Consider the following 15601-nt stretch of genomic DNA (forward strand, 5'->3'; position numbering starts at 1 on the left):
ATTTAAAATAATATGTAAATATAATAAAAAAATATATTCAAATAGAAAACAGCTATTTTGAATTGCAATAATATAATATAATATTTCACAATATTACTGTTTTACTGTATTTTTGATCAACTGCAAATTTTTTAAATTACATATTTGGGTTTACATTTTTAAACTAGAATAAAATATTTTATTTAATAATTAAATAGATTTGTATATTTAATTATAAATTATTTAAATTGAATATAATTTTAGAATGAAAGCAATATACTATTATTGTATAAATCTATTTAAATTATTGGATTTTTTAAAATTAAATGTTTGGGTTTACATTTTTAAACATTTTAGAATAAAATGTTTTATAATTAAATACATTTATATATTTAATTATAATCGTGTAATTCAAACGTAAAAATATTATTAATAATAATAATATTAAATATAATTTTAGAATTAAATAAATAATGCAATACTTATTTTTATAATGAACTTATTATTTTTAAATATATACCAATTATTAGCACAATAAAAAATGAAATGTTACAGTTAAATGATAAAACCACAAATACCATTTCTGCTTAAAATAAAGGTGTGTTCAAGATAGACTAGAAGATATTTTATAATAAAATGCTAATGCAACGAAGTGCAACACAATTAAATAATGTCAGGTAAACACAAAATAGTGCTGTGCCTGCAGCTCCACTGGAGTTAACGAGCACTTTTCCAAGAATTGACTTGGAGAAAACAAGCTTGGGAGAATAATCACAGATATCTTTCTCCAGCCAATCTCTCTAACAGGCCAGTCATATTAAAGTCACTCAGCCCGGCTCGCTGTGGGTCGCGTAGCGCGTGTGAGCGCTCTGTGTGTGTGTGTGTGTGTGTGTGTGTGTCGGTGGGCGTATGGAGAATAGGCCAGCGCATCAGAGTCCTAGCCTTAAGGAGCCAGGCTTTCTCTGTTGTCTGACAATTCATTACCTTTAATTTGGTTGATGGGTCTAGAGCTAAGGGTACACACACAGAGACACACGGGGCCCCAGAGAGCATTGCAGGGCCCGGGATGACGCAAGGCATATTTCTCGCTTCTCTAATGACTGCCGAGCAAAATAAAATATAAGCTTTTGTGTGCATGTGTGTGCATGTGACTGACAGGTCTGTACCTCACCTGAGGGCAGAGAGGGAAATGAGCACTCAACGTGTGTCAACCTGTCTGTCTGCACGCACACACACACACGCACGCACACACACACGCACACGGTTAAAACCGCTCATAGTTGAATCATATGGGAAACAGCACACACACTGTAAGACATCATTAAAGGGGTCATATGATGCGATTTCATTTTTTCCTTTCTCTTTAGAGTGTTACAAGCTCTTGGTGCATAAAGAAGATCTGTAAAGTTGCAAAGACTAAAGTCTCAAATCCAAAGAGATATTCAACGTGTGTCAACCTGTCTGTCTGCATGCTCACACACACACACACACACGCTCGCACACACACTCGCACACGCGGCGTGTCACACAGATACATCTGACAGAGGGGGCAGTGCAACCGTATGCTGTTAAAACCGCTCATAGTTGAATCATATGGGAACCAGCACACACTGTAAGACATCATTAAGCAATTAGTGATAATGATGCGTTGCATTTCCTCATACTTGACTTGATTGGCTGTTGCTGGCAGTGTGAGGTGTGTCGTTTACAGCTCTGGATGGAGCGGCTCGGAATCTTATTATGGCACATTATTGCAGTGAACACATACAGATATGTTCATGGGACGTGGCCGTATACCACCGTTGAGGTCTTGTTTTTTCCCCCAAGGTGTATATAATAGAAATAGTGAAATAACTGCATATTATTAAGTCAAGTTTGGTGCTGCAATGTAAAAAAAAAAAAAAAAAAAATTGATATATTACTTTGATTATTTGAATTATCACTTCAAAAATTTTTACTACATTTATTTAATTTTTTACAAAGTAAATTATAAAAATAATTAATTGTTAAATTGTAAATTATACATTACAAAAAGTAAAATTACATTAATATTTTTGTTGTAATTTTAGTAAATTTACAATAATGACAATAATTACAATAATGAGATTTTTTTCTTGTTGAAGTAAACGAAAATGAATTAAAATGATCACAACTTTTTATCTCACAGTGTCAGAATTGTGAGATAAAGACTGACAATTGCAGGGGGGGGAAAAAATCAGAATTCGCAATTATCTTCTTCTTCTTCTATGGTGGAAAAAATAGAATTGCGAGATATAAACCCATTGAGGAAAAAGTCAAAATTGTGAGATGTAAAACCAGGATTCTGAGAAACAAGTCAGAAGTTGCAATTGCATTTTTTTTATTTTTCATTCTGTGGTAGGGGGAAAAACTGAATTGCAAGATATAAACTCAGAATTTCAAGAACAGTCAGAATTGCGAAATGTAAACTCAGAATTCAAAATAAAAATTGTGAGATATAAACTCAAAAATACAAAATTGTGAGAAAAAAAGTCAGAATTTGGAAATTAAAAAAAAATTGCAATTACCTTTTAAATTTTTATTCTGTGGCAGAAAAAAAAAACAGAACTGCAAGATGTAAACTCAGAATTCTCAGAAAAAAATTCTAAATTGGAGATAAGATAATGATTGAGATGACCAATCAAATCATAGCAGGGTTGCCAAGTCCACAGTTTTGGGCTACTTTTAAACTGTTTCCTCATGTTGATTTCTCCCTGCTGGTTACAGGTTTGACATGTTGCATAAATTATATTTGACTGAAATGCTTGTATTTGCTCTAAAAAAATGCTGGGTTGTTTCAACCCAACTTTGGGTCAAATATGGACTAACCCAACCGTTGGGTTAAATTTTTAAATTACATTTTTGATCCAAGGTTGGGTTGAAACAACCCAGCCTTTTTTAGAGTGTTGAAATATTCCTATTCCGCTAGCGATAAAACTGTGCAAGATAGTACGTTTTGTGAAGGAGGGCTACTGGTATGGGCAGGGGCGTAGATTACGCGTGGGACGTGTCCCCTCCACTTTTAATATCACGTAAATTCGTCCCCCGCATCTTTAGCGTGTGGGTATGGGGGTATGGGGGCCTTTGAGCTGTGTTCAATTGGCATAACAGTGACTGTAAAATGTTTATTTTAGGTATGGAAATATATTTTGAGTTTGATATTTGGTATATGGCCATTGGGCTGCTATTGAGCTAATTTTGTTACGCAAACCTGGCAACCCTGGTTCACTGCTGACAGAGAATTTCTTGACAGCTGTTTTATGAGAAAAGCATTAAACGACCAACGGCAATAATCAGGGATGCAGATAAACGTCTAATTTCTCTATTTTGAACTGAAAATATATAATTCACGTGGTTGGTGTAGCTAATGTAATTCGCGAGCAAGCTTAATTTTGGGACCACGGTCGGTATTGTGCGTCCCTGACTCTGAGGCCTCGCGTTTGTTGAAATGTAAATTTTATGAGCGGGATTCCTTGGACTTGGCGATTTAAGTGTCAGGGTCTAATCAGGGTCTCGGCGGTTTTTGGTGGCTCGGACACCCGTCAGGAATACTAGGTGGTCTGTGGAGGGTGTCTCCTCCGCCCCGTTTCTCAGCTGAATCGTTCTTGGCATCTCTGCCCGTTTCTAAAGTCCCTAAAAAGCAGAGGACTCTACCTCGTGTATTTTTCACTAATTGAAAAGCCTAATGAGCTCCCTGGAGCTCCATCCTATTACCGCGCACTTAATTACAGCGCCAGCGGCGGCTCGCCAAGCCACAAATAAAGACGCCACGCGAGAAGTGAGAGGAAAAGAGAAGGCAGGGTTTGACCTGCTTTTTGTCGTTGTTTTGGGACTTTGCATTCCAGGAAGGAACAGATGTCTATTATTTTTTTTTTAAACCCGTGTTTATTTTTGGCAGATTTTTTTGTTGCTCTGGCTCATCGGTTTATTTTCCAGTGCGGTTTGCCTAAATTCCACCTATTAAAGATTTAACTCTAATTCCTCTTATAGCAGCAGGGTTTCTCGAGAAGATTATTATGCTATCATTTTGTGCTCTAGATGTTGTTTTTAGAGGAGTATTACAAAATCCCTGCATCTTGAGGTAGGCTAACATTGTGGCGTTTCCCACGAATACATTTGTGCAAAACAATGTAGCCTACTTGTTCCTTGACTTATTGGAAGAAATTCATCTTATTAGGAAATTTCAATTGTTAGAACTAATCACATTTAAAAAAAATATTTATTTATCTAATGAACTAAAAAGCCATAACACATCAAAATGTTTTTTTTTTTGGCCTGTCTATTTGGAAAGTCTTGACCTCCTTTTGACTGTATCCCACATTTAAAACCATTCAATGGCGTTGAACTGATATTCAGTTAATAGATTTTAAATTAACATTTAAATTACCAAAACAATATTCAGCAGTCTCCCACATTTTACATACAACAAAACATGATTATGGCGAGAAGACAATTAACATACATTTTTAGACAAACTGAAATGTTGGCTGCATCAAAGATTCTTATAAAAACGTATTACAGCTTTTCCAAAAATATTTTGCACCACAACTGTTTTCAACATTGATAATCAGAAATGTGTCCTGAGCATCAACTCAGCAAATTATACTGATTTCTGGAGGATCATGTGACACTGAAGACTGGAGTAATGATGCTGAGAATTCAGCATTGCATCACAGGAATAAATTACATTTTAAAAATCTATTTTAAAAAAAGTTTTTAAATTGTAAAAAAAATTCACATTATTACCATTTTTACTTTCAAAAAACATTTTAAAAATCCGATTTGATGCCAAACTTTTAAGTGCTTGTGTATTTTTATTTCATTTATGGAAAATAAATGTTTATTAATTATTACATAACATTTGATCTCAAACTAGCTCACCCTTACTAATTGATAGCTAAACTCAGGCTACATTTTCAACCATTTTTAAATAAATTTCAGATTTTATTTAATATTTATTGATATAAAAAAGGGTTAAACACATAACATTTACAAAATAATAATAATGACATAACCAATGAATTAAAAATGGACCCCAAGAACACAATAACATTAATTTTTAGAAACAATTTACAAGTTTTATTTAACAAGTTCACACACTTCAAAACTGGGGTAGAGGGGTCATTGCAAAAGAGGTCTAATAAATTGCCAGTACTATGAATTAAACTCCAAAACTACCATTAATTACAGGCAAGCTTAAAGTTTTTTTTCTTGTCTTTTAAAAGGTTTTTAATACATGTATTATTTATACAAGTTCACTGAATAAATGCATCAAATAAGAAACCAGTTCCAAAGTAGACATTACAAAAAATACATTGTTTTAAACAGACACAGAAAAGCAGATGATCAAATATTGACCAATAATATTTCTTTCCTTTTCACTTATCAAAAAAGTTAACCTGACATCTATTTCTCCAAAAGGTAAAAAGCAATATACAGCATTATGTAAAAGACATTAAGAGAGAATTGCTTTTGAAGAGTCAGTCAGCTGATTTGGTTACCAAAGAGAGCGGCTGGGACTGGAACCAAGCATGATGGGAGTGAAGAGCGGCCTGATGGAACGGCGAGGGCGGAGACAGGAGCGAGGCATGCAGGGAAGCCAAGGGGAGTGGCCGAGACAGAAGAGGCGGAGTTGACTGACTGCCTGAGGAGCTGCTTGGCAGAGAGATGCTGGGCTGGGAGGAGGAAGAGGAGGAGGAGGAGGAGGATGATGATGATGAGGAGGAGGGTTTGGAGAGCAGAGGGAAGTGATGGTGACGGTCGGGTTTGGTGGTGAGTGACAGCGGCTGAGCCTGCTCAGAGTGAGTGGGGGCGGGAGCGGCGGGCGAGGCCAGGGCTGTGGAGGGCGTGGCTGGAGAGTCCAGCATGCTGCCGTGAGAGGAGGCCGGGCTGTCAATCATCTTCTCCTGAGGGAGGTACTGCACACACGGCTTCTTATTCCGTGCCGAGAAATCTGAAAGAGGACGAAGTCACACAATATGAATGGTGAGGATTTCTAACCGTTCAGAGTTAACATATTTGTTAAACAACAGCAGAGATGAGAACAAATTTACCAGAAACAGGGATACACTTATAGAAACCTCAACTGCGATTTTTAAAAATTCATCACAAATCAAGAAATGTTTTTTTTAATCTTATTATTAGAGCCACTTTGTATTGTTTTTAGATCCACTGAGATATTTTCGGGACAATTAAGCACTTTTTCCCACCAAATTCTCATTGCCGCAGTGCATCTGAATATTTAAATGGCAGGGATGGGCAACTGGCGGCCCGAGCAGTGTCTTTTAGTACGGCCCGCTCGATCATATTAGACTCGGATGATCAGTTCTGAAACGTTGGAAAAGTAAGTCACGGAAAGATTGCATTCAGTTCATGATGTTAATACTAACTCCAACCAGGAGAGGTCACTATAGTTTCCAGCCCAGCCCTCTACGAACACCTTGGCAATTGAATCGCCATTGGCTAGTAAATTTTTTCGTTTACTCGCCAGACATACATATGTTTGTTTGTAAAATGGCACAGTTTTATAAATATCTGAAAGTACACTCTGCCACTCCCCGTATTAATTTCAGCGTAGCAGGAAGAGCACTCGAATGTGAACATTCACTAACATTAGCAAAAATAAATTAAAAACTGACAATGAAAATCGTACTTTCCAGTCAAGATGGTAAACAGATTATCATTTTACCAAGTTCAAAAGGATACCCATATGTTTGAATTGTTTGGAAATGCTGTAATGAAAGATTTTAAAGCGATACTCCACCCCAAAATGAAAATTTTGTCATGAATCACTTACCCCCATGTCGTTCCAAACCCGTAAAAGCTTCGTTCGTCTTCGGAACACAATTTAAGATATTTTGACACAAGGATACGTTTTCTATGTGTATTTACGTTTTGATTTGAACGAAAACAGAGCATCCGTGTGGCGTGGCTGACACAGAAGAGCGTACGCTGCTTGCATTCAGTGGATATTCTCCAAAATGGCGCTACGGTGATGTGAAGAGACACAGAGACGAATTGTTGAATAAAGTCATTATTTTTGTTTTCTTCGCGTACTAACAGTATTCTCGTCGCTTCATAAAATTCAGATTGAACCACTGATGGCAGATGGACTATTTTGACGATGTCTTTCATACTTTTCTGGGCCTTGACAGTGTAATTTACTTGGCAGTCTATGGGACAGTCACAAGCCTCCCGGTTTTCATTCAAAATATCTTAAATTGTGTTCCGAAGACGAACGAAGCTTTTATGGGTTTGGAACGACATGGGGGTAAGTGATTCATGACAACATTTTAATTTTGGGGTGGAGTATCCCTTTAATTTAAATCGCCATTACACCACTGCTCACAAAGAAGTATGAAAGATGCACCAGTAACGCCAGAGTTGCACTTGCCTCAAATTTTAAATGCATAGTCAACAACATTTTTTTTGCAAAATTCATGACAGAAATGTTTGCACAGAATTATGTTCTTACGGTTTCCGTGGGTCCTTAAAAAGTCTTCAATTTAATTGTATCACATTTAAGGCCATAAAAACTCTTAAATGGTACAAGAAAGTCTTAATTATGATTTCAGGAGGTCTTAAATTTGGAGACGGAAAGACAAGAATTGCGATGTGACTATTAAACTTCAAAACGCTATGATTTCATTGAATAAATATTCAGCTGCTGACTGCTGACTATACATTGGTTTGTTACAAATTTACAGACAATGCAATTGAGATGTTTACATTAGCTTGTTGGGGTAATATTGTTGAAATGTATGTGAGGCTATATCTTTGCAACACTTTAGCGTATTCAAACCAAACTTGGTGTGTGTTATAATAATTATGACCTAAGGGTACCCGCACAGTTTCGGCACAGCACCACCTAGTGGTCAGGAGATATGTTTTTTTTCTTCTTTCAAATGGGTTTGGCCAAAAATCACAAGACTGGTCTCTTTAGATTTGATGCAGTATATCATTTTTTGGCATTACATTAATAAGAATCTGGTGGGAAATGTACATTATTGTCATGTTGCTTCATTATCTTTATGCAAAATATAATTTGATTTTGGGGTGAAATATGACTTAGACATGTTCTTCTTGACATTTTTAATGAGATTCACCCATACAATACCGAACACAAAATGGAGATGGTGTTGTGTTATTTTATTGACGTCACGGTACTCAAATGTTGGACGTAGTCGTGGATGAGATCACAATGAAGAGTGAGCTGACTTCTACAGTTCTGACACTGGCTGTCTAAGAGGACGTTCACACAGGACACGTTCGTGCTTTAAAAATAGCTAAACTGAGCGCGGCAGAATCGAACAGAAGGCACACTAACATACACCCCTCACAATAAACACTTGGTATGCTTATATCTCACTCCCACATTCATCAGATCGGTCCATTGTTTTAAAACGGACACCGATTCACTGAACTGACATGGCCTCTCATTGCTAATGACGAAGTATGATGAAAATATAGCAAGACATGGTGCAACTGCCAAAGACGTCTATTTGTTGCATGTATATATAGACAAATAATTAAACAATAGAAGAAAAAAAAGAACACATCCTTTGTGAACGGCCCCTAAGCCTGCAGACATACTGTACCTGCCTGTGCTAGCACTGGACCTCATAAGCTGCATGTTAGCAAGGAGGAGAGAGCGGGGTTAGAAATGGACAAGGCGAGAGAAAAAAGGCTGTGCGAGTGTGTGTGTGTGTGCCCGCTCACCCTCTGGTGCTGAGTCAGCCTTATTATCTCTCTTCCTCTTCTTCCGCCTGCCCTGGAGAGAAAAAATACAGAGAGAGAGAAAAAATACAGAGGGCGAGAGAGATGCAAATAGAGTTAGAGCGATAAATACAGAATGAAGCAAAAAATAAATAAAATAATAATACAGTTGAGTGGACAAAAGCATCAAAGAAGTGCAATTACATAATATAAAGAACATTTGGCACTTTCCATGAATAGGATTCAAAATTGGGCCTAAAATTCTTTAACAAATGATCAGTGAATCGAGGTAGTTAACTTTTAGATGTGTCAACCTCAGGTTGTCAAACCTTAAAGGTTGTTAGTTTTGTGACTCTGCTAAATACCAGCCTTAATAAAGTTTGAAACACTGATTTGTGATTTTTTTCTAGTTAGAAACATTAAATAAACATCCAAATTAACTATACCATTTATAAAATAGGCAATTTATCAGCCAATAAAAACGGTAACGGGGTTGTAATCAGTGTTATTATTGTGATTTAAAGTGCCCCATTATGGATTTTTGAAAATTACCTTTCATGCAGTGTGTAACACAGCTCTAAGTGAATGAAAACATCCTGCAAAGTTTTAAATCTGAAAGTGCACCGTGTATAAAGTTATTGTCTCTCAAAAGAAAGAGTCGACTCTGAATCATTGAAACGAGTCGTTTTTAAAATTAATCCCAAGCCATGAAACATTAGCATACTGCCCGCCCACTTGTTGGTCTTGTTGGTCTGAATGAAAATGCAAATTCATTCTTTGCCACTAGGTGCGCTTTTGGAGCGGTAAAAATAGCAGTTTCCCTGGTAACGGCTGTAAACAAAGCAACACTGCACTCACAAACACTGCTTTATCAGGCATTACAGACATGATTAAATGAAAATGAGACCAATCGGACCAATCACCGCAGATTAGAGTCACGCAAAAGAGGGGTTTGGACAAATTAATCGTTAAACGAATCGTCGTTGAGCAAATAAGGTAAAAATAAATGCATATTATAAGACAATGAAAGTGTTTTTTGACCTTGCATGCATGTCAACCTGTTGTTGGGGACTCCCAAAATCAAAATATGAACATTTCATTACCCATAATAGGGGCACTTTAAAACTAAAACCATAAAAAAATATGTTACTTGAAATAAAATACACATTAACTGTAATAAAAACATTTCCAATTTAATTTGGTACTAAAATAGCTATACCTAATAAAATGAATAAAAATGGCAACATAAGTACTAAACAAAACAATTAGGCTACTGAATTAACAACAAAAATCCTAAATCCTACTTTAAAATCAAAATGAAATGGAAAATATAAAAATAAAAAAACCTGCAATAGTATATTAAATGATAGTAAAACAACACTAGTTATGAATACACTAAGTACGCTATCATTCAGTAGAGGCTAGGTAGTTCGGGACAAAACTATTGAATAACTATTTTAAGGGTTGGTGGTGTACAGATATTTGATGTATAACAAACATTATAACAAAAAAATTATGGGATTTGTTCCTCTATTGCTTTACAAAAACAGCAAGTGAAACGTAACTGTACCGTATTGATGGAAAGTGCCATTTAACAGTGTACAAAAGTGAGTGTAAGGCTGTGTGTGCACTTGTGCTGTAATGTCTGACTCACATAGTTATCTCGCGCGGACCAGCCAGGGTAGAGTTGAGAGTGCAGCTGCCGCTCTTTCCTGGACAGCTCGTAGTACTTGGCCTGTTCCTCTCGTGATAGAGAATGCCACTGCAAACACAAACACCACAGTCAGCCAAAGGCCAAACACACACACACACACATGGCATTTACACAACGCACATACCAGTGTGACCGCACACCCATGCATTGCATAGTTAGTTATACACTAATGTTCAAAAGTTTGGGGTTGGTAAGATATTCTAATGTTTTTGAAAGTCTCTCTTATGCTCACCAAGGCTGCATTTATTTGATCAAAAATACAGTAAAAACAGTAATATTGTGAAATATTATTGCAATTTAAAATTCCAGTTTTCTGTTGTAATATATATTGTAAAATGTCATTTATTCCTGTGAATTTTCAGCATCATTACTCCAGTCTTCAGTGTCACATGAACCTTCAGAAATCATTCTGATATTCTGATTTGCTGCTCAAGAAACATTTCTTATTATTATCAATGTTGTCAATCAGTTGTGCTGCATATTTTTGTGGATTTTTCAGTATTCTTTGAATAGAATGTTCAAAAGGACAGCATTTATTTGAAATATAAATCGTTTGTAACATTATAAATGCATTTACTGTCATTTTTGGTCAATTTCATGCAGCTTTGTTGAATAAAAGTATTCATTTCTTTAAAAAAAAAAACAACAACTTTTGAACAGTAGTGTATAACGAAGTATATAAAAATTAAGACTATATATATGTTAGGAAATAATGAATCATTTAAGGAACCAACAGCACAATGGTTGATTTATAGGCGAGTATGCTGATGTTGTGAGACACTAGTGTTTATACATCACTTGTATTTTTGACTACATCCTGATTTTGGATCACAAAACATTTTGGACCCTCATTTACCCCAGCATTTGTTTCTGACCACTTGTGACTGGTTCACTCAAAATGTGTGTTCATACGAGGACTAAACTGTTCACTCACCCTGCGGCCGAGGATCTGGTTGATGGCGGCACTTTCTTTCAGTGTGCACTCGGCCACCACTTTGGCCCTCATCTCTTTCATATAGAGCATGAAGGCGTTTAGGGGCTTCTTAATGTGAGGTTTCTTGTCCTCCTCCTTCTTAGTCGGGACTGGAGACTTTCTGCAAACACACACGACAGGTAGGTCAGCCTATGTACTGGATGTGTGTGTGTGTGTGAAGGAGTGACAGTGAGAAAAACGGATATAGAGGAGTGTGTGTATAATTATGGCGAGCTTGTAGACAAAACAGTGATAAACTCATTTGGAGGTGAGAGTGTGCAGCTAATGCTATTAGCTGCTAGTAATAAAACAGGATACTTGTCAGTTTCGAAAAAGCTATAAGGAAATAAAAAAAGAGGAGGGAAGTGTGTTGTATGTGTGAGTGTGTGCTTACGTATTAGCCGCTGGGCTGAATTCTCCATTGGGCTCTTGTTTAATAGCCGGGGAGACGATGGCTGGGTGAGGGATACCTGTCTGATGAAGGCCGTGAGGATGATGAGGAACGATATGAGGAGAAAAGCGACTGGACACCAAACTGCAAAGAAAGAAAGCGGTGAATAAGCATTACTGCCTTCTGAAATACAGGAAAGCACATCTTCCCCATCCTATCTTACAGGATTTTGGATTTGGCTAGTATTGAATCTGTATTTCCTACATGAGCACCAAGGCCCAATGTGTGCGAACCACTAAACCATCACTCCGACTACATTTACACACCTGTTCAGCTTGCACACCTTGACCTTTAACCCTTCCAACATCTCAAAATATCTCAAACATCCCATAATAATACTCAAACTTAATGATAGGTCTTAAAGAGGTAGTTCACCCAAAAATTAATCATTTACTCACCCTCAACCTGAATAAGTTTCTTTCTTCTATGGCACATAAGATATTTTGATGAATTTTGGTAACCTAATCTTTGCTGGTATCCACTGATTTCCATAGTATGGAAAAAAATACTATGGAAGTCAATGGGGACCAGAAACTGTTTGGTGACCAACATTCATCAAAATATCTTCTCTTGTGTTCAACAGAAGTAAGAAACTCGTACAGGTTTGAAACAACTTGAGGGTGAGTACATGATGACAGAATTTTCATCTTTTGGGGTGAACTATGCTGTGTCTAGACAAAAGCACACTCCCATTTCTATTCGTATGTCATATTTGGCCTAAATAAAGTACCCGCTGAAAAGCTCCTTTATTCGCTCCTGTTACAGGTGAAGTGTGTGGTTAAGGTGTTAACGCAAAAATGCGCAACACTCCAGACCAAATTCCATGGAAACCACTTCCTACAACCGGCTGAATGGGACACGGTTCTGATCCCAGTGACTAGAGCTTCTAGTGAGGTGAACGATCAATGAAGGACTGTCATCAGCCAGAACCAGAAAAAGTGACCAATGTTTCCCCCCCTTCCTCTTTGACTCTTTTATTAAATGAAAAATAAAACCCTCTTAATTTCGGCTGGCATTGGCACAAGTATACCAGGAATAAACTTCATTAACTGTATGTGAAGTTTCCACATGATGTTCTGCAGACCACTTAGAAAAGCAGTCTCACCTCAAAAGGAAAATTTAGAGTGAAAATATGAATTTCACATTTACCGTTGTTCAGCTAGTTTTTGTAAGGAAAATCAATTTCAGTAGGAATCCATGCGATTGGGAATTTTGTGTGAGAAGCGATTTCTGTGTGAGCCGTATTTCTACACTATTGGCAATATACAATGGATCTTTTTTGCTTGAGAAAGTTCAGTAATGTTAAATTAAATGGGCTGTCTTTACTGTAGAAGTAAATATTTCTGTTCAATTCAGGACCAAATGGAAGGAGGGATCGAATCAAACATACTAAATAGGTCTATTCTCAAAGCAGCTCCAGAAAGTGTAGTCCTTCTGTATCACACAAATGCTAATGGAGAAACTCGCTTGTACTGACAACGGTTGTAAAGGTCTGGAGGAGGACGGACTATTGATCACTATGAACTCTCTATGAATAATTCAGGAATCCCTCACACACACAACAAGAGAAGCTCAGTACAGATCGTTCTTATTTTAATCCAGTGCCACCACTAAATCAAGAGCGATTCAGATCAGTTTCATCTTGAGCGTGTATGATTGTGAAATAAACTCCCAACCGACTCTTCCAAGCCTGTTTCTTGGTTAGGAAATTGTAGCGTAAAGACCACAGTAAATGTTAAAAGAAAAATCCCTGTTGACCATCCAAAAGAGGAAAAATTAAGAGAAAAATGGATTATGGCAGTCAGAAGAGAGCAGTTAATTCTTGTCAACACCACTAAAAAACAAAAAAATGTTGTAATTAACATACTGCATTTCTCACAAAAATTTTTTTTTTAAGGCGACATTGTTACAGTGTAATTACACAAATAAGTACTGATATTAATGAATTAAATGCACTTGCTATGTTGACTGTCTGTTTGGTTTTAGTTTGTGAACAACAATGAAATGACAACTCGCCCCATCTATTTTCTAAACGCATGTTATTAGTCTTACTGTGAACAATTCAACTGCACTTATTTTTTGGACCGTGCAATATAACTGACTATTTTGTCCAGCCAGCTTACTTCATAGACCTCTGTTTTTGTATGAAGCCCCCAGAATCTCAAATCCAATCAACAACTGATGCATAAAACTAAATCAAAACCATTGTTTTTGATAATTCGCTACACTTGGATGTACGTCACAATAGAGAATAAACGATCTGTCACTACTTCCATTTCATCAAGACTTTTAACCTTTAAATAACCTTTGCTAATTTTATCCTGCTAAATTTAAATGGAAATACTTCACTCTGTGAAAAGTGTCAATGTGGTGTGTAAAAGTGTAGTGCAAAACATGACACAGTATGGGAGAACGCATCCGTAAGCCACACACAACTCACCTGGACATGGAAGCGTTCATGGCAAGAGCTGGGTAAGGGTGACGGAAACCCCCGGCAGTGATGGGATACATGGGTTGACCCTGCCTGAGATGCACACAGAGAGAGGGTGAATCAGAGCGAATCAGTATGAATCAGGCTGTGTGGATTGTATCTATGAACCTTTGGGATACTCACTGTGGGACGAGCCACCCTAATGGGTGAGGGATCTGCCCCACAGCCCCAGGGGACAGGGGGTAGTAGGGGGACAGCTCTGAGGGGTGGGGGGTCCGAGGAATACCTGAACCAGAGGAACACAGTCAGTCAGTCAGTCACATGACGAAAGACAAAACGTCCAGTTACAACTAAGTAGAGTGTATAATACCTGTCTTTGGGTCCAGGATTTCCGGCGAGAGGTGGGCTGGAGGAGTTCCTGGAGAAAAGTGTTCACTGCTGTAGGTGATGAGGGGGGTCAGGGGGTGCATGTGAGCATGCTGGACCACCGGGACCTTATTAGACTGAAAGAGAGAACGAGAGAGAGAGTCAGATCAAGACTCTTTATAACGACTAGGAAACAAAATGAACCCTTTTTAAGAGTTTTGTTTGATAGTGTAAGCATTACAATTGCTTACACGTAGTGATAGTGAGTTGAACAGCTTGAAATGGGAATAATTATAGCAAGTAATTCAATAATTCAAGACTAAGTCAGTAATTTTATAGAGTGCAACAGTGCCTGTCCACTTTTCCAGCTGTCTTGTTTTTCCCCCAATCAAAAAAAATACAAATAAAAGCCTGCCTGCCTATATATGAAGAGTTCATTTGCAAAAACCGATAAACGGCACTTTAAAAAATTGTATTCTCCACATATAGCGCGATCTCAACCCTAAACACGTTTTGTCAAAAAAGCCGGTTTTGCCCACTTTCAAGGCATCGCGAGTTCACATTTTACTGCAGAAGCCGACAAGCGCCCTTGTTGTTTTTGAACAGATGCCATTAAGTCCATTTTAACGAATCAGCGTTCTGTATTCAGGTCAGGTGACAAGGCTACTTTCACTTTGAAAAGACGTGCTAGCTGAGAGGAGTTTCTTCAATGCTGACTAAAAGAGATCGAGGAAGGATAATTTCGACAAATTTGATGAACCTTTGATATCTTCAGGGCAAAAAATAAAAGCTGAAACGTTTTCATGGAACCTTGCAAAAGCAGCGCGTTACAATGGTGAGGGAAAAGCTCCGTGTATTGCGTGTAATCACATCCATACAGTTTATGATCACAACAACAACGTTTGTCAGGCATCTACATTGTCATCTGAGGAGATTACAAAGATTAAACGAGTG

The 15601-nt window shown here is 37.4% G+C and overlaps 1 protein-coding gene across 1 annotated transcript in view; it reads right to left on the minus strand.

Annotated features, from left to right (window-relative positions):
• Positions 1 to 5053: 5053 nt before the first annotated feature.
• The window catches only part of tcf7l1b (transcription factor 7 like 1b), a 66497-nt gene continuing 55949 nt past the window's right edge, over positions 5054 to 15601 (minus strand). The window contains exons 5-12 of the mRNA XM_016528956.1: positions 14652 to 14784; positions 14465 to 14567; positions 14291 to 14374; positions 11794 to 11934; positions 11361 to 11520; positions 10367 to 10474; positions 8716 to 8767; positions 5054 to 5950 (exon numbers count right to left, since the gene is read on the minus strand). Coding sequence (XP_016384442.1) covers positions 5478 to 5950; positions 8716 to 8767; positions 10367 to 10474; positions 11361 to 11520; positions 11794 to 11934; positions 14291 to 14374; positions 14465 to 14567; positions 14652 to 14784 — 1254 coding nt within the window. The 3' untranslated portion in view covers positions 5054 to 5477. The remainder of the gene's footprint in view (positions 5951 to 8715; positions 8768 to 10366; positions 10475 to 11360; positions 11521 to 11793; positions 11935 to 14290; positions 14375 to 14464; positions 14568 to 14651; positions 14785 to 15601) is intronic.

Source organism: Sinocyclocheilus rhinocerous, unplaced genomic scaffold (genome assembly GCF_001515625.1).
Source record: "Sinocyclocheilus rhinocerous isolate Xijiao unplaced genomic scaffold, SAMN03320098_v1.1 scaffold451, whole genome shotgun sequence".
Lineage (NCBI taxonomy): Eukaryota > Metazoa > Chordata > Actinopteri > Cypriniformes > Cyprinidae > Sinocyclocheilus > Sinocyclocheilus rhinocerous.